Genomic DNA, 24,940 nt, shown 5'->3' on the forward strand with positions numbered 1-24,940 from the left:
TTAAGAATATAAAGATTATGAAATAGATAATAGTAAATTTTGCTGAGACTGAGTGGAAAGAAAATTTAGAAAAAGAATATAGAATAGTTGGAATAAATAATGTAAAATGTTGGAGATTTCTAAATGATATGGAAAGAAGACTTTATGTTTTAGCCAAAATGAAATTCCTCTTATTTCAGCAACTACTTATGGGAATGATTTAAAATACAAGAATGAATAATGATTTGCTATGTTGTGAGAATGTTAAGTAATCACACAAAGCACAAATATAGCATGGGTAAGTGGACTTTTAACATAGCAATTTTTGGTGGGGAGAGCAAAGTTTTGACAACCAAAAAATGCAGAAGATGATTTATCATGCATTTTGGGAATAACAGCATACAAGGATGGGGGAGCTGAGTTTAATAAATTATAAATAAAAATCTAGCAATTTTCAGTGATGCTATTAAAAAATTGGAAAGATGTCCAACATCTCTACAGAATAAATACTTAGCTTCTGCTTGTACAGATATCAATATTGAGCTGTTTGTGATTTCATAAACTACATCAAGAAGAAATCATCAGATTCCAAACCTGATGTATGTATGTGTACAATTACAAAACAAGTTATCTTTAATTGGAATACTGTGAAAGCTACAAAATTCTATTCATTCTAATTGATGGATTTTAATTAATTTATTCAAATTACTTAATTGTATGTATATCCATTTGAAATAACTTTAATGATTTTTACAGAGGTTTGTTAATTAGTTTAACTGTGGCTAAATATATTAATAGTTACATTTACATCAACTAGGATTTTACATTTACATTAACTAGTTTTCTTTAAAACTTGCTCTTATTATAGTATGCTATTGGTTTAATTCATGAAGAAAATGTTATGGGATTGCAGAAGAAATAGATTTGGTACAACATTAGTCCAACATAAAATTGTCATATTAGATTTTCATATATATATTCCATGAACATTGCAAACACTTTCAGTAAGAACAATAAACACAATTTAAAAGATTAACAGTTAATAAAATATGTAAATGTTGATTTTAAAACATAAAAACAATCTGAAGATTTGTGTGGAAACAAAAACCGTGATAAACACAAACAAGAAAAATGTGAAATATCGTGAAAAAATATCATTAGAAAGAAAACAAATTATCAATTGAAATACTGAATGGTTTTCAAATAACAATGCAAAAAAAATAAAAAAAGAAACAGGTTATGTTTGTCTTTTATTTTTTTTATTTATAAAATTAGCTGTTAGTTAAAATCCAAAAACATAATGAGAGGGAGAGGAGGGAATGCATATGTAATTCATTTGAAGTTTAAAACAATATATTCTTTTATGAAAGGAAACAACAATGAACTAATAGGATTATTCAAATAATTCGCTTCATCAATTGTTGGTGTTGTTTAGTCCCAAATTAGCTCTGTTCAAAAGCATTCCAGCCACAACCATCATCCATCTTTTATGAGTATGTAAGGCTGCATTATCCAGTGTGCCTTTTCCTTTCCCAAGCTAGAAGGTTAGTATTTGAGATAGATTTGGTTAATATTTCTTGTACATCAAGTAACTATGTAGGAAATTATTATTGTTATGAGTTTTCTTCTTCCTTCAATTTTGCCTTCATTTCACCTTCATTTCTTGTCAAGCGACTTCCCGACACCTAGGGCAAAATTCTAGATTTTTATTTATATTTGAAAATTGCTAGATTTTTGTTCATAATTTATTAAACTCAGCTCCCTCATCTTTGTATACAACTAAAATAAATACACCAGATTGTTCAAACTCTTGTCTCAAAAACCTTTGGATGACAATATTCACAGCAATATGCATAAATCTTATGACTAAATAAATAAAGATTATACTTCTTTCTTGCAAAGGATTCATATATCCTGACATTTACAAAAATTTATATTACCATTAAGTACAAGAAAAGATGGTTAAGCAAATTGCATTTTTAAGTTAGATTGTAAAAAAAAAAAAAAAAACACGAGTAAATCTAACATTGCTAGAAATAGTGAAGCATTAAGTGTAGAAATCAATTTGTCTTTAAACTAAATTGCAAATTATGGTATATCTTAAGCAAATAAATTGCATTAACTATATCAGGATAAAACTGAGTAGAACACAATTTGGCTTTAACCTTCTTGTTATATTTCAACAGAAATAGGCTGCCTTTGTTTCAATTAATTTTGAAAATAATGAAGAATTTAGCAAAATAACTTTGTCATTACACTAGCATTTCAAATATTAAATTAATATGGAACTTTAATGGAAGGTTTCAATTCATAGCACTTTAAAAGAAGAAACTTGCATCAGAGAACATGGGACAATCTCAGATAATTTGGTATCAAAAAGCAACAGTTGTTTGCATGAGCAACTGACATGAAGTTTTTTCATAAAGACTCTTAAAAATTAAATTCCAGAGTGGTTTCCAGAATGTTTGATTGAGAAAAAGAAGAAAGCAAGTTAACCACAGAAATTAATGAAACTCAGACCAACAGAATTGGTTCTTTTTAAGAAACATGCATTGCTATGATAAAATAGATCTCTGATATTTACTGACATACCAACACAGCAACTGCTATATGTCTTTGACAGCTTCTGATTGTTCAAGAATTAGAACATTGAAAGTTTGCATTAGAAATTAAGGTTTTAAATTCAAAGCATTCTAAAGATGTGCATGTGTAGACATATGGCACTTGAAAATAACAGTAAAACATACATACTAAAATTCAGAAAATGTATTTTAGCAATCAGTACTTTAACAAGAAAACATCTCTAATAGTGTGGAAAATTCTATGTAGTTAATATCTAAAACAAATAATTACAGAAATCAATTGTAGAAAATTTTTTTTAAATATTATATTGTCTTGAAGATCTATATGAGGTGATGGTAACATATATACCATTTATATTGCCCTGCTAGCACTACGTTTAGAGAGAAAAAATTATTCCTTTATGAGCTGATGTATCTACTAAAGCACTGAAATCATTTAGAGGATTTGGTAATGTCTTTTTATATTCTGAGGTCAACTTTGCCTTTCAAGAGTCAATTAAATAAGTACCAGTCAAATAGCAAGAAAAAAAAAGGGCCATCCTGCAATATAACAATATCCACTTCTTCCCCATTCAAAAATGTGTGACAGTGTGTTGAAGTTAGAAATCACTCTTTTTATAAACTGGAGTTATAATGGACAAGAGAAAAAGAAGAGCAAGCATGCGCATGTACACACACACACGCACACTGTACCAATAAGGAAACTTGCATACATATAACTCATACACATATGCATAGTTTCATATACTGATTTACACACTTATTTTTATTATCAAAAGATAAATAGCCTTTACTTAAGTTCAAAAGAACGTCACAGAAAATTCATTAGCCATGTCGAGATGTTCTCTAAACTCTATGTATTTACAGCGAATTATTCTTCAATAACTATCACTGTTATATGAGCCATGTATTGCTGCTTTCACACTTACTCAACAAAACTGATATGCACAAAACTTTCTTAGATAATCCAAATAAACACATCCATTAAGCAATTCTTGACATAAAATTTGAGTCCTCAATGTGTTACAAGTGTTTCAATTCAGAACACTTGTGTTCATCTTAATTCAAATAGAACTTCAAGCAAAGCACCAAAACTTTGTAGTTACCACTGGCATAGTGCTGAGTGTGTAGATCACACTAGGTAGCCACTTTATATACATGTTTGCTGTAGATGAAGGTATGTAACATTTAATGAAGGGGCAACCAATTTAGCTACTGCACAAGACAATCCAAACACACACCACACCACTAATAGCCACATCTATCATTAAAAAAACAATTCCTTTTTATACACACTGTTACCCTGATTCCCAACCCTTCAATTATTCTTTGTAAGAGACATTTTAGACAAACTTTCATAACATATATAAAGCACTTTACTTTTACTGGGGTCAGCAATCCTGCTTTATTGGGATAGTGTGCACCTTGTGAAAACCAGCCCATCACAGAAAAACTGACTTCTAAAAGCACTACATATATATATATATATTATATGCCTAATTATGTGTGTATAAATGAGTGCATGTATGTGTATGTATATATATATTTGGCTTTGTATAAACATATCTGTTTGTGTATGTATATAAGAGCTCAATCAATCACTCCCACATCTCCCCACTGCAACTCTTTATCCTTTCCCTTTTGCCTACATACCTCCTTCTCTCCCAGTTCTGCTATCTCTTCCCCTATACACTCTTGCAAAGCCTCATCTACTATTCCTCCTACATAGTATCACCAGGACATCATTATCATTATATCTATCTCTTCAGAGATACTACCAATTCATTCCCATTCTCTCTTCTGAATGTGAGTGGCCATCTAGCTTCTTCTACAACAACCTGCTGTAACTCAACCTCTTCCCTTATACCTTAACCTCCATCTAACATAAGGATGCAGTGCTTCCTCTCCTGAGTTTTGTAGATTTGTGAGCTACATGTCCTGTACATAAACATATATATATATATATATATATATATACACACACACACACACACACACACACGCATACATGGCAAATGGAAGATGGAATATACGAGAATTTATTATTAATCATGACAATTGTTTCGACACATCTAGTATTGATCCCTCGCAAATGGGACACTCAGCAACTGGTTCAGGAGTATCCAGCGGTGCAGATGTATCTCATCAGGAGAGAAACTTGTAAAAATAACAGTTCCACAATGTAAGTTCTTGTTTTGTAGAAAGAAAAACATCTAGACAGAGGAAATATCTTCATTTACATAGAAGATCAAAAATAAAATCACAGATGGAAAAAAGAGAAATGAACGTGCAATACAGTGAGAAAAGTATTAAAAAATATTGGGTGTTCATTTCTTTTTTTTCCATCTGTGATTTTATTTTTGATCAATGTAAATGAAGATATTTCTCCATCTGGTTGCTTTTAGTAAAGCGAATGTGTATTTGCAAGCTGATTTAATTTCTGCCAACACTGACTTCAAGTATGTAATTTCAGCCAATAACTCAGGCTCCTTTTATTGAGCCTTGTCGCAGTTCATTTATTTTCGTCCAACATCTGGCAGTCGATTTGGAGGTACCCTGTGTCAAAAAATATCCTTCGTAGTAGACGCTCTCTTGACATCGTTCACACAAGCCTGACCCAGGCTCAGAAGTTACAGCCTGAGTTGTTATCTATAATTGTAAAAATCTAAATTCAATGTTTTCTTGAAACAATAACTTTCTATAGAGATTAGCCTTTAAGTTCCAATCTATGAAAAGTTTCCGTGAGCCATGAGTTAAGACTGAGTCTCAAAGTCATGGTCGTCACTGCAGAGCTTGTGTAGACAAAGGAATTGGGAATAGGGGAAGGAGAGCTTAGTGTGTTTAGGGTGGGAGGAGGAGAAGTTGAGGTATGAGTGTAAGTCAGTGTGTTCGTAGTGGATGGAGGTGGTGAGAGTGGAGTGATGAATGCTGACTGAAATATCAAGAAAGGAGACAGAAGTGTCAGAGATAGTGCAGGTGAAGTGGAGGGCAGGATGGAAAGATTTGACAAAAGCGAGGAAGGATACTAGATGTTTGTGGGAGAGTGAGGTTACACCGATACAGTCGTCAATATAATGGCTGTATAGTTCTGGAGTGGGACCAGCGAAACTTGAGAATATTTGGGCCTCAACATTGCCAACAAACAGATTTGTATAGTTGGGGCCCATTCTCGTTTCCATGGCCACTCCAGAGAGCTGCTGGTAAAAATCACCAGCGAACGAGAAGCAGTTGAGTGAGAGGACAAGTTTGGCCAGACGAATGAGCATGGATGTGTCAGGTTGGGAGTTGGGTTGAAGGTCAAGGAAATGTTGGAGTGCACGCAGCATAAAGGCTCTGAATGTCCAGAGTGAAGCGAAGTTTAGAGAGGCCAGGAGGGAAGGAGAAAGAGTTGAACAAACGAAGCACATGATTAGTGTCATGGATGTGAGGGGAGGGAAGCCACTAGGGAGGCAAGGACATGGTCAAGATATCTGGAGAGAAGTTAGGTGGGGCAGTTGCAGGCAGAGACAAGGGGTGGCCAGGGTTGTTAGGTTTGTGGATTTTGGAGAGGAAGTAAATTGTGGGGATGCAGACAATGAGGTTGGAGGCCGTGGGGAGATACAGGAGGAGGAGATGAGGTCATGGATAGTGGAGGACACAGTCTGTTGCTAGCTGGGCATGGGGTCGGAGGGCAGAGGGCAGTAGAAGGAGGTGTCTTGAAGTTGGTTGAGAGCTTCTGCCTTGTAGAGGTCCATGCACCACACAACCACGGCTCCACCCTTGTCGGCCGGTTTTATGATAATGTCAGTGTGGTGTCAGAGACATCGAAGATGCAAGTGGAGTGTCACAGAAAAGTGCACACAACCTAACACAGCGCACAAAGCTGTGGATATTGGCACGTGTCTGGAATTTCCTTGCTGGAAAATCAGTGTGTTTGTTTGTGGCGTTGTTAGCTAACTCCTACATTGCTTTAATGATTTCACATGGGTAGAGTTCACATCTGGAAACCTTGTGACATACTTTGATTGTTTAAAAAAAATCGATAATACGGTCCCTGGAAGGATTTTTATATCTACCTCATGTAATTAAGTTTTTTTTTTAAACATCCAAGGGAAATAATCCATAGCACTTGCACAATATTTGTTAAACACTCAAGGGAAATAACCCATAGCAGCTGCACTTACAGTTGTTAGTTTTTAGTGAAGCGATCAATATTTGATTCTCAAGATCAGCAGACCTAATTCTGCATTTCACTACTCAGTTTTCAACTGCTAAACCTTATTATTGCACTTTCTTGATGCCTGTACACTTTCAATGCTCATAACTCCAATAATTCTGCATTTTTGCAGTTAAAATTTTTCGATGACAGTACATAGATTTTTTTTATTCCGGATTCAGTGGACCTAATTCTGCATTTCACTACTCACAGTTTCGATGACAGTACATAAATTTTTGATTCCAGTATGTATTTTATAAGTGTGTCCCGATACAATGAACTCCTACTTTGAATGCTTAAAAAATGAAATGGATTGTCTTTGCACAGGCGCCATCTGGACTCCTGTCTTCGCTGTGAGCAGGGATTAATCTTCGCTCTTTGCTCCTTTGCGCCACATGGGCTCAACTCCCCTCCCCTCTTCATCTAACCCTCCTCCTCTCACACCTACTTCCTCCCACCAACCTCTCTTGCTCTGACACTTACTTCCTCTCTTCACTCCTACCCACCTTCTCCCTTCCTCATTACCCCACCCCTACACATTCCAACCCCACCATCCCTATACATCCCATCCCCACCCCATTCCTTAAATCCCACCCTTGCTTCCCCACACACCACCATACCGCATGACCCCACACACACTAGCACTGACCACTTCCCAGCACCCACACAGCTACACATGCACACACCAAGGTCACCAGCCCTCTTCCTCATGCACATACACAGGCACCTTCGTTTTGGGATCACCACTACTTTATTATTTCCCCTTCTTCCTAGCTCTCCTGTGTGACCCCTCTGTCCGGCATTCACCATGATAGATCGCTAGCCACTAAAACTTTTTTTGATTTTCTCTCCCTGTTTATTTCTGTGTTCCTTTCTTTCAAAAAGCATAGTCTCGAAAAATAAAAGACTTTCTCAATTCTTGAGCATTAAACTAATACATCTGTTTGTTGTTTACACACCCGTCTTCGTCTTTTGTTTTTTTGTAAATTGTGTGTGTGTGTGTGTGTGTGTGTGTGTGTGTGTGTGTGTGTGTGTGTGTGTGTGTATACAAACACACACACACACACAGTATACACACTAACAATAGAAGAATGCAGCATTCACTAAATGCTTATATATTATTTCCTTTTCACACCCACTCCTAAAATGGCTTACCTAGCCAGAACTGACACCTTAATGGCAAAACAGAAATTTTCTATATGTACAACATCTGTACTTTGAGTTTGCTACTATTGATAAGTGGAAAATATTAACATATTATGTATTCTCTATATTACTATAAAGTAAAAAACTTCTTTATTACTCCAGTAAATGGGTAATATTTTATATCACAACTTATTTTGTATCAGCAAAGCATACCTAATCACCTATATCCCTTTTAGCTGATTACTTAACATTTGAAAAATTTTACAAATTCAGCATTATGAATTTGTATGTATTATCTGTTGTTGTAATGACTCTCACAACAGTGAACTCTCAAACAAAACAAACCATTACTCCAAAGAAAATAATGTATTGTCTCCAAAGGAATTCTATAAAATCTGTGTCGGGGGAAAAAGATATATTAATGATTACAATAATGATAATATTATTACTGAGTTAACTAATTAACAAATTTTAATAATTGCTAGATATAATACATCACCTATTTTGACTAACAATTCATTACAGAGATTCACAACAATAAGAAAGAATATTTAAATTAGATGAAATAATACATCCATTATCATAAATTCATATAATCTATTTCCTGATAATCGAATGAACAGAACTTCATAATAATATCCTTCATTTGCAATTATATAATATAATAGCTCACAATAGCTATAAAGTATGCTATTAAGGCACTATATCCAAGTGAAGAAGGCAATTTCTCTAGTCACCATACTAGCAGAAGGTAGTTCCATAATGTAATAAGACTCTCTGTAAGCATCCCACTGCAGAAGAGTGGGAGTTGGAGAGTAATAAGAATCAATTCAATCAGGAAATAACTGAAATAGTGAGGTAGATGTAAATTCAGTTAAGAGGAATGTGGCAAAGAATGCAAGTAATTTCATACTAATTTAATTCCTAATATGTTTGGGTGTATACAGGAATTAAATGAAAATGACATTTCAAAATCTCACAAAAATATTAAATCTGAATATGATATACATATGTAACAAACATGGAGACGTAAAATAAAATTCCTGAGCAAAAACGGTACAAATTGGTGGTAGGAAAATTGCTTTTTGAGCAAAACTATTTTGAATATTCAAATTTTTACAGAATGTTACAAAGAAACTCACACACACACACACATAGAGCTTAATAGAGATACGGAAAGTGAAAGAATGAATGGGTTTTAAGAAAAAGGATCTATACTAATTCTAAATGGAATTATAATTCTACAGAGAATTAAAAAAATATACAAGAGAAAGATGTGGATACTTCTCACTTAAAAAATAACTTTTCAAGGTAATATTGATTTTTGTTTGTTTTTTATTGATTTTGTTTTTTTATTATTTCTAAATATATACCTGATTTGTAACTTGGCAAAATTTAGGCAACTTAGCTAAAAATCAATATATAAATATGAATAATGATAAACAGCAAAGGATTAATAAATGGCATTTTTTTTTTAAAGCCTGTGATATCTATAAAATGCTTTGGTAATTTTTTGTTTTCACAATAAAACAACTGGTTTCAATTTTGGCACACGGCCAGTAATTTCAAGAGAGGAGGTGAACTTATTTTATCAACCCCAATTGGTACCCTCAATTAGTACTTATTTTATTGACCTTAAAATGATGAAAGCCAAAGCTGGCCTCAACAGAATTTGAACTCAGAACATAAAGACGGACAAAATGCCGCTGAGCATTTTTCCCACTATGCAAACAATTCTACCAGCTCGTAGCCATATAGCAACTGTAGTATTGATAAGATAAATGTCAATGGGGATTTATGAATTAATTATAGTTATAGCTCACAAGTGACAATTATAATGTATACAGAATATATTCAACTGATGTATCACTCACTATGACACAATACACTGCTATTAATACCACCAGATGTAGGACATTATCTAAAGGATAAATTCGATATATTAAAGATCAGTACTAACAATAAGAGATGTTCTAAAAAGACTTTTTTACAATCAATCTGGATTGTACACAAGGCCAGCTGGTGACAATACAGAAAACTGAGATAGTAAAGATTTTGATTTAAAATGGTCAAGTATTTGTAATTCACTAAATGTTTTTCTAGGTTTCACAAACTAAGATGTGTCTTCACTTAGCTTTAACATTAAAACTTAGTACTCATTCAAACCTGCTGGTTGTCTCCAGAGTTAGAGGTATGAATGATAGAAGAATGAAAGACAGAGGCATGAATGATAATGACTAATAAAAGAGAATCATGATAGGTGGATGAGGGGTGTACAAGATTCTAACGTATGTTTATATATTTTACAGTAATGTAGTCTAGAGGATAGAACAGTGCCAGAAAGCAATGTGACTCAGGAGATTACATGATGACAAAGGACCACAATGCATGAGAGAAAAAGTACATTTTCATCAAACACAAGCCTTCAATACTCTAATGTTTATTTCATCTAAGAGTGTTTCAGCAAGCTTTTCAGAGATACAACAAAACAAAACAAAATAAGAAATCATCATCATCATCATTTAACATCCAGCTTCCATGCTGATATGGGTTGGATGGGTTGGCAAGCTTGAATGAGTTGGAAGACTGTGTCATGCATCAATATCTACTTTGGCTTGATTTCTATGGCTGGATGCCCTTCCTAACACCAACTGCTTCATACAGTGTATGAGTGCCTTTTTTGTTGTCTCAACTTAGCAATGATCACCTCATAACTAGTAATACGAAGGCCCTAAAGAGGATCCAATAAGTTGGGGAGAACAGAAGAGAGAGTGGGCTAAAATGACTAAGTTAATTCTAAAACGTGTCCCAACAGATATAACATTTATAGAATTTCTGCTGGACTGTTTCTATGTATCACTGTTTCAATTTTGAATGCCTTCGTATATGAATTTTCCTTTTGAATACCAACAACAGGATCAATAAAATAAACGTCAGTGATATAGTACATTCCATTGTGTATATCTCTCCTGCCAAGCAAAAAATATATTTAGTTTAGTCAAGTGAATTATTTTTCTAGTTTTATACATAAAATACCTCGGTTGTTGAACATTTGCATATTGTTTTACAGTTGCAACATATATACTGAAATAAAAATGAAAGCTGCTGCTATGAGATATATACAGAGAATGAACTACAAAGGTTTGAACTTAGAACAACATAGCCAACCTTCCTACTACCATACTGCTGAAAATGGCATGAAATTTCTATTGTTGAACAAAAAAATAAACCAGCTCTTCGGCTTTTACTGTGATGGAGCCAAATGTAGTAAATTTATCTATCTGGCATTGCTGTTCACTAATGATCATTGTAATTGGCCAATATAATGAGACAGATATAGATTTCCTGCCAATCAACATAAATTTCCGTATTTTCCCTTTCTTTCTTTTCCAGTATTTTCCCATGCTTCATGTAAATCAGTTCAACAACTGAATAAAAAGTAATTCTCTCATGAAATGGTGTATATTTTCTTGTGTGTCCATGTGTGTATATGTAAATAAGACACTATTTATAGGACTGATTAGTGTTATTTTTCTTTAGAGGTATTAATAAAATGCGTTAAATACTCTCAAAATAATAACCTTGTTTAAAACATTGAATTATGTGTCAGATTTTCATAACATTAGTAAATCATTGGGTTGGAACCAGTTTCTTTACTCAATACTAAAGGAACAGGAGGAGGGGGGATTTAACTGACAAAAATAAATGCCAGTTGTTTTACAATGAATACATATATTTAAGAGAAATGTATTTATCTCAGTTATTAAAGATCAATATAAAAGTGAATTACATATAATAAACTTTTGCTAAATTTACATCAATAATTTGGTAAATGTGCAATCTAAGCACAGAATTTCTCCCATCTTTACTATTTTACTATTTGAGATAAGAATATAATACTGGTCTAATAAAGAAAATAATTACTTTTTGCCTTGGCACAATGCCTTTTTGAAACAAATTTTATTTCCATTCATGCTGGAGGGATGCAAAACAAAAACAACACCAGCAGGATTTTGAAGAGTGAAATAGAAACAGGAGGTGTTGAATAAAATAACATAAAGCATCTTACCAAGTTTAATGGAGAATTGCGCTACTTTGTTTTATTTGTATTTATGTTAATTTTTTCATTGTAGCATCAGTTTAATGAGTACATTACTATGGCATTGTTGTTTTACAGCTGGATGCCCTTCCTGTCACTAAACCTTTCCACTTTTAAGTAAGGGATCTCTTATCTTCAAAGGCACAAAACCAGCAGATGATTTGTTGACAAAGAAAATGACAACAACAACAACATTGCTTCAAGTTCACCAATTTTCAGAGAAGTGTGAATGCAGATAAACACAAAGATAGCCATGCATGCACACACACATATACACAATGGGCTTCTTTCAGTTACTGCTAATCAAATCCACTCTCAATACTTTGATTGGCTGAGAGCTATAGTAGGAGACATTTGCTTAAGACATCAGAGTAAGATTGAACCTAAAACCACATAGTTGGGAAGTGAACTTTTTAGCCACTCAGTCATGCCCATGTCTTTTAGCCTATCAGTCATGAGCTACAACTTTAAATATTTGCATGTAAAGTTAAGTGACAGTTCAAATATTTGGCCACTGAAAACATGATTTAGTATAAAAATGAGATCCTAAACAAATAATGCAAGTATGTCATTAAATGTGGATCCATGATACCCATTAGGTCAAAATATGGCATAAATTTGTGATGGAATTTACTGAACGTAAATAGAGATTTCAAAATGAAGGAAGATCAGTTTTTGACAAGCTTGAGCCTGACAACACAAAACTAAAAAGCACAGAAAGATATTATACGGCAAATCCACCTCATCTTAAAAGCATGAGAATTTGTACACAAGTCATCCCATATCTGATAACTGGATGCTCTTCCTGTGACCAACCTTAACTGTTTTTTAAGTTAGGGAATTTTATTCCATTTACCTTCAAAAGTATGGAGCTACAGTTATTTGTTGACATGGAATGTCAGCATAACAACATTGCTTTGCTCAAGCAGTTTCATGCTAAAACCTTACTGAATGTTAACATTCTCAAAGACACAGATTCACGTGCACGCGTGCGCACACACACTCGCATACACTTTACTTCTGGGTTAACACAGCTACAACAAATAAAAAATATTTATCCACCAATGCAGTGTTGAGCACTCATTCTCACTGCTGTGAGTGTGTGTGTGTGTGTGTGTGTGATGAGCTTCCATACAATTCCCATGTACTAATTCTACTGATGGGGCACTGAACCTGTAATCATGTGGCTGTGAATCAAACTTCTTAACCACACACCTGTGTGTGTGTAAAAATTAGTGAGAAAATTATCTTATCCATTGTTAACAAGACAAATCCCCTCAGGATAAAATGCTGATCTAATAACAATTAATCCTCCAAATGGTATTTATTCTCAGGCATGGCAATGGTGGTGGCAGTGATTAGTTATGTAACCGTCTCATAAAGAGAGAATCACTAAAGAGTGAATTTTTCTATAGGGATTCAATGCGGAGGTATTCCAGAGAGATTTCTCCTGCCTTCCCTTGACCTACAGCAGGATGATTTAACCCAGTGTTACAAGTTCATTGAACCAACAATTATAAAATGATAGAGTGACAAATGACAACTTTTCATAGTACCTATTCCATGAGTGGGAAACTTGAATGTTAAGAGACTGGTGATATTTATCCCAATGCAGTTGCAGTAAAATAGTAATAATATATATATATATATATATATATATATATATATATATATATATATATATATCAAACAATTTACTTGGTTATGACTATATGCATGTAAAGCTGTTGAATCTAGCGAGAAACAATAAACGCAGACACTAATAGTACATAAAGACTTCCTATCAGCATATGACAAAACACTGGTATGGTTCCTAATCACTGCTGATTACCTAATGCTAAGCAATTGGAAGAATACTGTAATAAGTTGCAAAACTTGAGAGCTAATCAATGCCTGAAGGTGAATGCCTGAAGGGTCTGTGCATGTATAAAATATAGTTTAAAACATTATATATGTACTGAATAAGAAACAAATTTGGTCAAGTTCAACTCTGAGCAACATTTGCCCTTATATATATACGGAGTGTAGAGAGGAAGATTTTCTACAGTCACATGCTTTTCCTTTTACCAACCCTCTCACCTGTTTCCATGTAAGTTAATATTTCCCCCATGGTAAGATATATTCTAGCAGAATATTGGAAATGGGTGACACTACTTGTATGACAGTGACACTCATTTTCAACTATCCCATGATGTCAAGATAAGGAGACACAAACAGACATATACATAAATTCACACACACAACAAGCTTCTTTCAGTTTCTATCTACCAAATCCACCCACAAGGCTTTGATTAGCCCAGGGTTATAACAGAAGATACTTGCCCAAGGTGCCATACAGTGGGACTGAGCCCAAAACCATGTGATCGGGAAGCAAACTTACTACCATGCAAGCAATAATAAACTAAAAACAGAACGAGTGATCAGGTGAATTCTAATGATGTTCAGTTTCACAGACATAATGAAACAGAATTCAGATGGTATATGTTGACCAGTTCAAATGTATGCCAGCATTGCAAAGTAGAAAAAATGATAAAATGATGATTATTTTACATTTTCCAATGTTGGCATTAATAGCAAGCATTTTTAAAACTGAATACTTTCACATTGATAGAGTAATATTTTATAATAGCTAAATGCCCTTTCAGTAGCCTACCACTTATCTTTGAAAGTAGTAGATCCTGCTGGCAGTTGGGAATGTTGAAGCAAATATAGTAAAGCATCTTATCCAGGAGTACAAACACCACAATGACTATGATACAATTTGCTCAAAAGCTTTTCATTTATTTATTAAAAAAAAATAGGAAGATTTTCTTCTGTTACCATCTTGTAAATACAAACCTATCAAGTATAACAGAGCAAAGACTTCTGGTTCAATTTCCTTGCCTCGGTTTTAGCTTTTACACACGTGCGCATGCACACACACACCATTTGTTGCAAGATTGGAAATGTATACAAAAGTGATGATGATGTTTATTCTCTATTTTACATCAAACTAAAAAATGATTATTGATTATAGTAACATTTCCAATGATCTTGAAGAAATTGATCTGCATAATATATCATCTAAATTCAATAAACAGCATGTGTCTAAATTTGACTGTATTCTAAACAAATGACAAGTTTAAAACAAATCCTGTATAGCTAGCCCTATTGTAAGCGACTTCTTTAAGAATAACTTATCCAAAAATAGATATTTCCTAGGCTGTGTGAAATTCATGATACGAACAAAGAGGTTGTGGTATTGTTCATGTCAACTATAAAGACTAATTACACAATTTAAACAAAAAATTAATAATACTGAATATTAAATGCAGTCAAATATTTAAAAATTAATTCACTAAAGGGATTATTTTTTTTATACACAGAAATTTTAATTCCCAGTCTAAAACAAGCTCTTTCAAATTCTTTTTAACATACTCAAGGCTTATTTCTATATAGAGATATAGTCTTCTGAAGGAAACCCAATGTATCTATAGGAAATAAATTTAATTTATGAAACCAGAGAGATGGAGGGTAAAGCAAACCTCTATTACATTTGACCTTGAAAATCAAAAAGAAAATAAACGCGGTGAAGCATACCATTTCCTTTTCTATTATTTTGGCTGCTTTCCATTTAAAGTTCTCTATAAAATGCAAGAAGCAGCCAATTAACATAATCTAATTATATAACTGTTATCTATTAAACTTGGATGGATGAAAGACAAAGTTGAGTCTGTTCTTTGAACTATGAGTCAGTACAGATAAACATAAAACTATGCCTTCAGTTACATCATTTCATCTCAAACATTAATTTCTAAAGTGATTTGATCACTGTGGAGAAATCTAAACATTTTTGAAACTTGCAATATGCTTCACAAAGCTGTAATTTGAACAGAGAAGTTTAGATTCCATGTTATCCATATCTATAGTTTAAGTAAATAAAAATCAGACGCATAGAAATGTTGTAAAACAGCATAACTCTAAGATGATATCTTAAATTAACGCAATTCCTAGAACAATGTTGAAACAGCTAGATGCATGCATCATGCTATCATTAATGGAAAGTATATTTAACTGAATGAATGTAGCAATCTACCTGAATTTTTTAATATCATTCAGGAATATATATACTCACTAAACATAAAATTCACTGAAAATTACTGTTAATGCTCTAAGCTTATTTAAATGGAAAACAGGAGTGTGAAAAAAAGAAAGAAAGAAAAGCTTAATGTGATACAGTGTTTTTACATTCACACATGCACATAAGTATACACTTTCACACATATTTCAAAATGAAAAACAAAACACACTTGAAAAACCTTGTAAAACCAGCTAGCAAGTCACATAACATCAAAGTTTGGGGACAGTGGGGAATAGTTACACTGAGAAATAGGGAAATCCCTAGAGTTGATTGTTGAGGTTAAGCTTGTAAATGTTGAAAAACACCAAGTAGTATGAAGTGACATTTAAGTAACTGACAGCTTAACTAGTCTGTTCATTTGTTGCTCTGTACTTCTGCAGGGCATGTTATGAATGACTCAGCTCCGTGCCAAAAACAAGCTTAACTGAGAAAAAAAAAAATAAAACAAAAAATTTGATGATAGGTCACCTTATTCTCTCAGCTTAACAATCAGTTAGGAGCAACCAACAATTGAAGCCTTAAAAAGAGAGATCGACATCATATGATGTACAAATACTACTACTACTACTACTACTACTACTACTACTACTACTACTACTACTAGATTTGATATGCTTATATACTTTGGACTCGTGTCAAATGAAAATAAAAATAAAATGGATAAGTAGTTAATCTTTTAAAGCAATACTAACAATAATAATTTAGTAAACTTACAAATGCAATTAAGACTTGAAAGAGCCTTGGACTTGTAGATTGTACTGTTAGCTTACATTGCTGAGAAGCTGAAAAACAAAACTTTTCTTCGAATGCTATTTTGCATTAGCTGACAAACTAATCAAGTAACTGATCAGCAGCAAGTAGTAAAACAGGAAGTATGACTATGTTAAAGGATTGGTATAAAGAATTTACACAATCCAAGATAAAAATTTATGACAAATATACATCTTGAGTTGGTGCCTCTCTACTACTGCATAGTTTTATAACCCAAGTTTCTTTAATCTTGAAAGAGAATTATATTATTTATTTTATTTGCTTAATAATGTTTTTATTCATTTTTCTCAATTTCTTCAACAAATTTTAACGAAAACTTTTGCCTATAGCTATAATTTTTAATTGCACAAGAAATGTTGGGTGCAATTCATCAGAATACAAGAAAATATTAAAATCAAGTGTGTGCGGGGAAGGCAGTTGTGAATCCTTTATTCCAGTTTTCTCCTTAATGAATCTTTATCAAGTCTCTCCCAGCCTCATTTTACCTAAATGAAATTTATTTAAAATTTTTACTTTACAAATATACCGTCCCACTCTCAAAAGATCTTTGTCTTGCAGGTTACTTGGCAACCTTCCCACTGCTAATACCACATAAAAAGCACCCGATCTACTCTGTAAAGTGGTTGGCATTTAGAAGGGCATCCATGCCACAGATTTTGGTGGTGTTGGTGCCACATAAAAAGGAACCAGTTCACTCTGTAAAATGGTTGGTGTTAGGAAGAACATCCAGCCATGAAAACCATGCCAAAGCAGAGAGTGGAAATTGGCACAGTCCTCTGGCTTACCAGTTCCTGTCAAAGTCTAACCCATACCAGCATGAAAGATGGATGTTAAATGATAGCGATGATGATGATATTTGTTCAATAGTTTCTGACATTATCATAGACGATAAAACAACTTCTCATTATTAACTACCAGGACTCATAAAGACAATAAATATATATATAATAAGAAAAAAATATTAAGAAAAAACAAAAAACAGATAATTTAAAAATTTTCGTTGCATATTGCAACCTTTTCAATAGTCTTGATAATTTTAATTTATATTTTACTGTTATTATCATTTAATAATGATTTCATATTACAGAAGTCCACACATTTTGGAGAAAGGGATATGAATAGTTATTAATGACCCCTGCACTTAGCTACACTTACTGACCATGGGAAGATGAATGGCAAAGCTGGCCCTCAAAGGATTTGGATTTGAACTTAGAGCATAAGGGAACACATCTAAATACTGTAATATATTTTATCCATTGTTCAACTGATTGTGGTACAAGACCACACATTCATTAGACAGCTTTAGTACACATCAGACGGTTATTTTATTGTTCTTTGAAGGATGAAAAGTGATGTCAAACTCAAATCTAGACTAACGATATAGAAAGATGGAACTAAATGCAGTAACATATGTTATAGGGCATGTTGGGGAACCTGTGAAATAACTGACACTAGGAAAGAGAAAGAAAAAAAAAGGCAAATTTAAACCTTCCAAATATTTTTACTGGTCAGTTAGATCTTCAGGATAGAGTTAATCTAACTTGCATGTCATCAATATCTTGTAAAATGCAGGCTCCTGTATAAAGACAGTCAAGCAGCCTCCTCCTACAAATAAAGTATCAGATAAGACCACTTTCTTCCTTCACAGCTTTGCCAAATACATTCAGGCCAAAAAACAAATTAAACAAACCTGATTATAGGAAAGTAAGAAACCCAACAAACAATATCATTGTTTCATTTTAATAAGTAAACTACCAGACAGAAGTTTGTCAAAATATATTCAGCCGATGCAGTCACCACCTTTTTAATTACAGATTTTCAGAAGATATTACAGGCATAATTAATAAGATCAAGATTGATAAGCAGTTAGAAAGCTTTCAAAGTTAAGCTTAAAAAGAAAAAGAAGCAACTTGGGCCCATATTTACATATTTTCTGCTAAAAGTTTCAAGAATAAATTAAAAGAAAAAGAAAAAAAAAATTAAAATTAAAACAAATCTATTCAAAGTTAAAATTTTGAAAATGAAAATTAATTAAATGAATAAGATTAATAAATCAAATTTAAAAAAAAAAGAAAAAAAGAATTAAGAAAATTTATCTAATCATGAAATAAATAGTAACAGATTTTCATATGATTCTGTATAGCTGTAAGATTTAAGACAAAACAGTAAAAGAGAAATGAAAAAAGTTTGTTTAAATAATTTGTTTTAATTCTGGGAAGATAAAAAGGTCATTGCAGGAGGAAACCATGAAAAACTTCATGAAAATTAAATGTTATTCCAAAAGTGAACGTACAGTCGCAACAGGATTGTATGAAAAATTTGAATTGTTAGTTTATAAGAGGGAAAACAACATTGTACTGTAAGGATTAGTGAACCACCTGTAGGAAGTATAAAATAATTCGAAACAATCCATATAAGCAGTGTTTGTAGCATAGCAAACATAAAAACTTTTCAGCATGTTAGTAGTATTAGTAATGTCGCTTATAAAGGGAAATATGTAGGGAATTAAAATAAGTAATTATAAGGTAATTTTAATGGTAACTTAATTTTCTGGTTAATAACATAACTTCAGTGAAAGGAACATTAGATTAAAAAAGATTGAGCTTAAATTATAAGAAAAGATGAGAAACTTTCCTAAGAGATTGGTTACAAACAGTTGCCTGATAATTATTGACTGAGATGTTAGAAATATGACAAATCTGAAAATAAATCCACATTAAGAATATAAACAAATGATTAAAGCTTTAGAAGTACAACTGAAATAGTTCTACTCCCTATGTTTCCCACATAATGGCATAAAGATAGGTTATCAATTACCATGAGTTCTCTTCTTACTATGGCCATAAATGCGTCCCTCAATCTTGCCTATTTCATTTACTACACTGCAAAGCATAAGAGAGAGAGAGAGAGAGAGTGGGGGGGGGGGAGAAAGAGAGAGAGTAGAGTGCTGATTTAACTGGAAATTAAGTAGTAGTTTTATGGGCAGTGATCTTTTCTAATAGGCTACAAATTTTGGGAGATGGATTTTTGATCTGATATATTGGACTAGTGCTTGAATGGTAGATATTTTGATTCCCCCAGATTTCTGTTGGATTTCAACTCAAAATATAAAGAGATGTAATTAAATAGGTTCAATGTTATGAGCTCCTTTCATATCATAACAACCAAAATAAGTCAGAGTGTAATTTCAACTCAATAATTTAGTTTGATATAATTATGAAATATTCAAAAGAATTTAAAATAGTCACACTCTTTGTTCTTGCACCATATAAAAAGGAACACTGCAATTGAAAAGTTGTAGTGAGCTAAAGTAGATGCTTTACATTTTTTTTTTTTAATTATTCATAAAGAGTTGACATCTTTTTCTACAATCAAAATTTGATCATATAAATAACCTACATTTTAACATCAAGTAGGTATGGGTGGGATTGAAATGCCTTTTATTTATTACTTCCTATTAGATAAAACAATTATCAGTAAAAAGTATACAAAATTGTAAGATGTCAAGTCAAAAGACATCATTATTTCCTGTACAAAGACAACAAACTGATAGCACTGTTACCACATTGAACAAAATCCTTAATTATTCTTTCTGGCTCTTTATGCTGAGTTCAAATACTGATAAAATAAAATACCAATCAAATACTGGAGTCAATGTAATCAACTATATCCTCTCCCTAAAATTGCTGGCCTTGTGCCAAAGTTTGAAACAATAATTTCAAGTACAGAAGAACCCATGATTAAGTAAAGTGTATTTCATTAACAGGAAACCTAACTCATCTTGGATATGCTTTACTCAGATTATTATTAAGCCTTATTTAGGAAAGAAATCCATTCCACCACTAACAGCATGTATGTGAAATATAACAAAAACTTTAACTGGTTTTATTTCTTTTGATGAAGAGTTTCAAGAGTAATTCCAAATTATTTTTACTTCTTTTTCCTGAGGTTATTCTATGAATTTTTAAAAAAATAAACTTAGCTCAGTCAAGATAAAATGCCTTACAGATGGATACAGATCAGTGCAAGTAACTGAATAAAAACTTATTGAGCTATAAACCAAGCTTCAGTACTTTTCTTGAATTAAACAAACTCTAAAAGACACCATTAAAAGATTTAAGTGGGTAAGAAAAGATGGATTAATAAATAAGACACACAAAATTAAGGTGGAGGGAGAAACTGGCAAGATTTCACTCATGCTGTAACTTAATAGGATTACCTGCAGATAAGAATCTCATGTTTCTTTCATTAACTTCTCCAGAAAATTTGGCTGAAGTTAACACTTGGATTCTATTATAACTCGTCTTGCCTACAAGAAGATGAGTAAATTTGTCATTGTCACACCCAGCAATCTTTCTCTTAATTTCAAACAAATTTTCCTTGTAACTTTTATTACCTTATAAACTGAAATTGAGTCAACATACACTAGACAGAGTTAGTTTAACGTTTTAGCATTCAGATTTACTCTGTCAAATGTAATGCTTTATTTATTCACATTGTTTTGAATTAATCATGCATTATTATCTCATAGCTTTGAGATTTTGATAATGTGATTACTTAATTTTAGAATAACATTGTAGATAGGTATGAGAGATCAGATCTGTCTGGTTTGAACATAAAACAAGTGGAATATTTTGGCTGGACACAGTTTAAATACTAAAGGATTAATGTCTTCAATATTAAGAAATATTCAAAATATAATAGTTTCCAACAAATCAAAGGCTTTATAAAACTATGCTGCACTAAATATTATTTCTGTGTGCATATTTAAATATATATGTGTAAGAATATACAAAGTGTGTGTGTGTGTGTGTGTGTGTGTGTGTGTGTGTGTGTGTGTACACATACATCCATATATATATATGCAAAAATCAGTAAATATAAACACAGCTTATGTAGAATATATCACACATTGAAGGCTTGAATATATTGAATGCTTAACTTTTTTTTAATTAAGATTAATGTCATTCTTTCATTTACTGTTCGATTGTATAAATTATCTAACCAGACCCAGTTTAGCTGACCTTTCCAAATGGTACCAAATACTGTCACCTGACTATTGTATTTGGAAATGCATGCAGATTAATCTAACTACAATTTGGATCAGGGTCATGGTCTTGGTTTTGAACAATTAAGGAAGAACTGTCTTTCAGTCATTGAATTCAATAGGTACAACAAAACTTTATGTGGAGTTAAACTCTTCTCTAAAAGCACATAGTACTTCCACATTATAATAAAGAACAAGACTGGAACCGGCTTTTTACATACATTCCTCTCTCTCTCTCTCTCTCTCTCTCTCTCTCTCTCTCACACACACACACACACACAAACATACACTATTTGTGTCAACTGATAATCTTTGATATGCAACAAATACTTGTGCACACATGTAGATAATACTTTATTTTAAGTTTAATTTACAAATAACCATGCTATTCATATCATAGGTTTGAAATAATCATTCAAAATAACTAGAGAATAAATAAATGACAGGGACAATATCAATGTATATGTATTACCTACATCTTCACTCTCTTTTACTTACTTTATGTCTCTTTGGATATTAATCCTATGTAAATTTTCCCAAGATATTTCTATATTGAGACAAAGTAGAAAGGAATTCTGTGAACATTCCTTAAATAATAGTAAATATTCAGGATACAACAGACAAATGCACCAAGCACAGCTATATTTAATTCAATACATGCACCATCATATCTTGGAATTAAGTGTTTCAATCAGCAGGGAGTTACAAACACAGCATTAAAACCCTTCAACATGTGTTTGTACATAATGAATTTAAAAATTAACAGTAAAAAAAATAAATAGTAAAGAAATGTCAAATCAATATAAATAACCAATATTTTTCTATGAAATAAAGGAAGGAAAATCATCTAATTCTATTCTCTAAAATGGAAAAGCAGTAAATCCTTTTTAAAAATATATAAAAGCAAAAAATGTTTGGCAGCCACATGAACAGTTTTTAATTTGTAACACCATATTTTGTTGAATCTCAGATATTTTTGTGCATATATTAGATGCCAATTTATATTGCATTTTAATACTGGTAGTTTTGGTTAGGTTGGAGTTGAACACATTAGCAAAACTGCAGACAATATTTAAACCCCATGAGAAATATTTGGTACAATACTCTTCAATTTTATATATTCTCGTTAGAATTTATGTTTTAAAGAAAATCCCCTCATATATTTTATAATTACTAAATCTTACTCCTTGTCAAAACTAGCTTACATTTCCTTACATTCCCATACCACCCACAACATACCTCATACTTCCTTGACTGAATCCCTTCTTAAGCATCCTTTTGAAACACTATATTTGCCTCAACTATTCCTACAAATTACAAACCCATAAAAATTCAAACTGAATTTTAGCTTCAGTTAACCATCTATCTCAGCCCCAAAGTCTTAGATCGGCCTACCATCTGCAAGCTCATAAATGAAACAAAATATAAACTCCAAGGAAACTAGTGGTGGTCTGATTTGAAAACAAATGACCCAGAGAAGTGTACACAGAAGAGTACGAATGAAGAATTTACCATTTCCTCCAACAGTTAAAAAAGTAAAGAGTGTTGCTAGTATGGTCATAGACTAGTTAGCTTAGCTAGCAACCAATGAGACAACACTTTCGCTATTTTCATGACTCTCAGAGGAAGGACTAAACTTTAGAGATAAACAGATCTAATCTTTTCTATCTTAATTTCTTCAGAAATAAAGATAGATAAGACTAAATCTGTTTATCATTTATTAAATCATCAATGTATTTTTCTATCTCCTACAATTTAACAACTGACTCTAGAATTTTGACCACTAGCCTACAAGATAACGTCAATAACTAGCTTTCAATACTATTCAACCAATTTCCAACATCAACTTTTCATTTGTGATGAAGTGCAATGAGGAAAAAAATAGTTGCTGTATTTTGATAGCATAAGGTACTAATATATGGGAAAGAGATGTAAGCTTTTGATAAAAGAAAATTGTCTAAATAATTCTATTTTGCTAAACCAACCAGTGCATTATTTTGTACATTTATGAAGTGATTCCCTCACCACTGCTTAGCCTGTTCTTATCCCTCTAAGGTATTTTAGTCTCTCAACACCTGGCATGAGCCCACTTCCCTCCCTAATATCCTCTCCACATACACTACACTTAGTCATAGGGACTTTCCTTTTACCATTCTTTTTCTGTTTTGCAATTTACTAGGTGATCTCACTAGTTCCAGTGGCACAAAAAAAAAAAACACCCAGTACATAATGTAAGGTGGTTGGCATTAGGAAGAGCATCCAGCCTTAGAAACCATGCCAAAGCTGACACTGGAGCTTGGCACAGCTTTGGAGATTACCGAATCCTATCAAATCATCCAACCATTGCTAGTATGGAAAACAGAGATTAAATGATGAAGATGATGAGGATGATGAAGTGCAATCTGAGGTCAAAATAAAACTAAAACATGACCAAAGCTGTCTCCCACACATGCTGAAGTAATTAAAATTATAACAGTTACCACCGATTAATAAGGTGTTTTGTTTTCCGTTGGCATGTTTATCATTTCTAGTTAGTTTTCTTATGCTCCCCACATCAAATATGTTAGCAACACAAAATTAATGCAAGAAATTATCTTAAGAAACTGACTGTGAGAGAACATTTTTGGAATATAATGTAATATTAATGAGCATTGGTTAAAGAAAATATATTTTCTTAGTTGTTCAGAGTTGACAGGCAAACGTTACTGACAGAAAGAAGCATAATATCATCTAAACTGAAATGTACTTCCAGTGGGTCTTGAAAATAAGTGAGGTCAAGCAACACTCCATACAAAAGGTTAAATAGGAACAATTGAAGGAAATGACATAGTTAAACAATGTCAGCTTATTCTTAATTAATGCTATCTGTGAAAAGTTGGCAGCTATGGTAATTAACCTTTTATTGAATGTTTACTATATACAAGTAAACAGCTTAATGAGAGAATAAGAAAAACAAATAAAATTAAAGTAGAACACAATAAAGAATTCTAACAAAAAATAT

At 32.6% G+C, this 24,940-nt stretch overlaps 1 protein-coding gene across 50 annotated transcripts in view; it reads right to left on the reverse strand.

The window, feature by feature from the left end:
- LOC106868181 (disco-interacting protein 2 homolog C) overlaps positions 1-24,940 on the reverse strand; it is a 264,069-nt gene that overhangs the window by 142,275 nt on the left and 96,854 nt on the right. For 24 of the 50 annotated variants that reach the window (XM_089347264.1, XM_089347251.1, XM_089347280.1 and 21 more), the window contains exon 3: positions 21,112-21,201. The exons of the other annotated variants lie outside the window; for them this stretch is intronic. In XM_089347264.1, the coding sequence (XP_089203390.1) occupies positions 21,112-21,201 (90 nt within the window). The remainder of the gene's footprint in view (positions 1-21,111; positions 21,202-24,940) is intronic. 50 annotated transcript variants of the gene reach the window in all.

Source organism: Octopus bimaculoides, chromosome 2 (genome assembly GCF_046866305.1).
Source record: "Octopus bimaculoides isolate indiv1 chromosome 2, ASM4686630v1, whole genome shotgun sequence".
In the NCBI taxonomy this organism is placed as follows: Eukaryota; Metazoa; Mollusca; class Cephalopoda; order Octopoda; family Octopodidae; genus Octopus; species Octopus bimaculoides.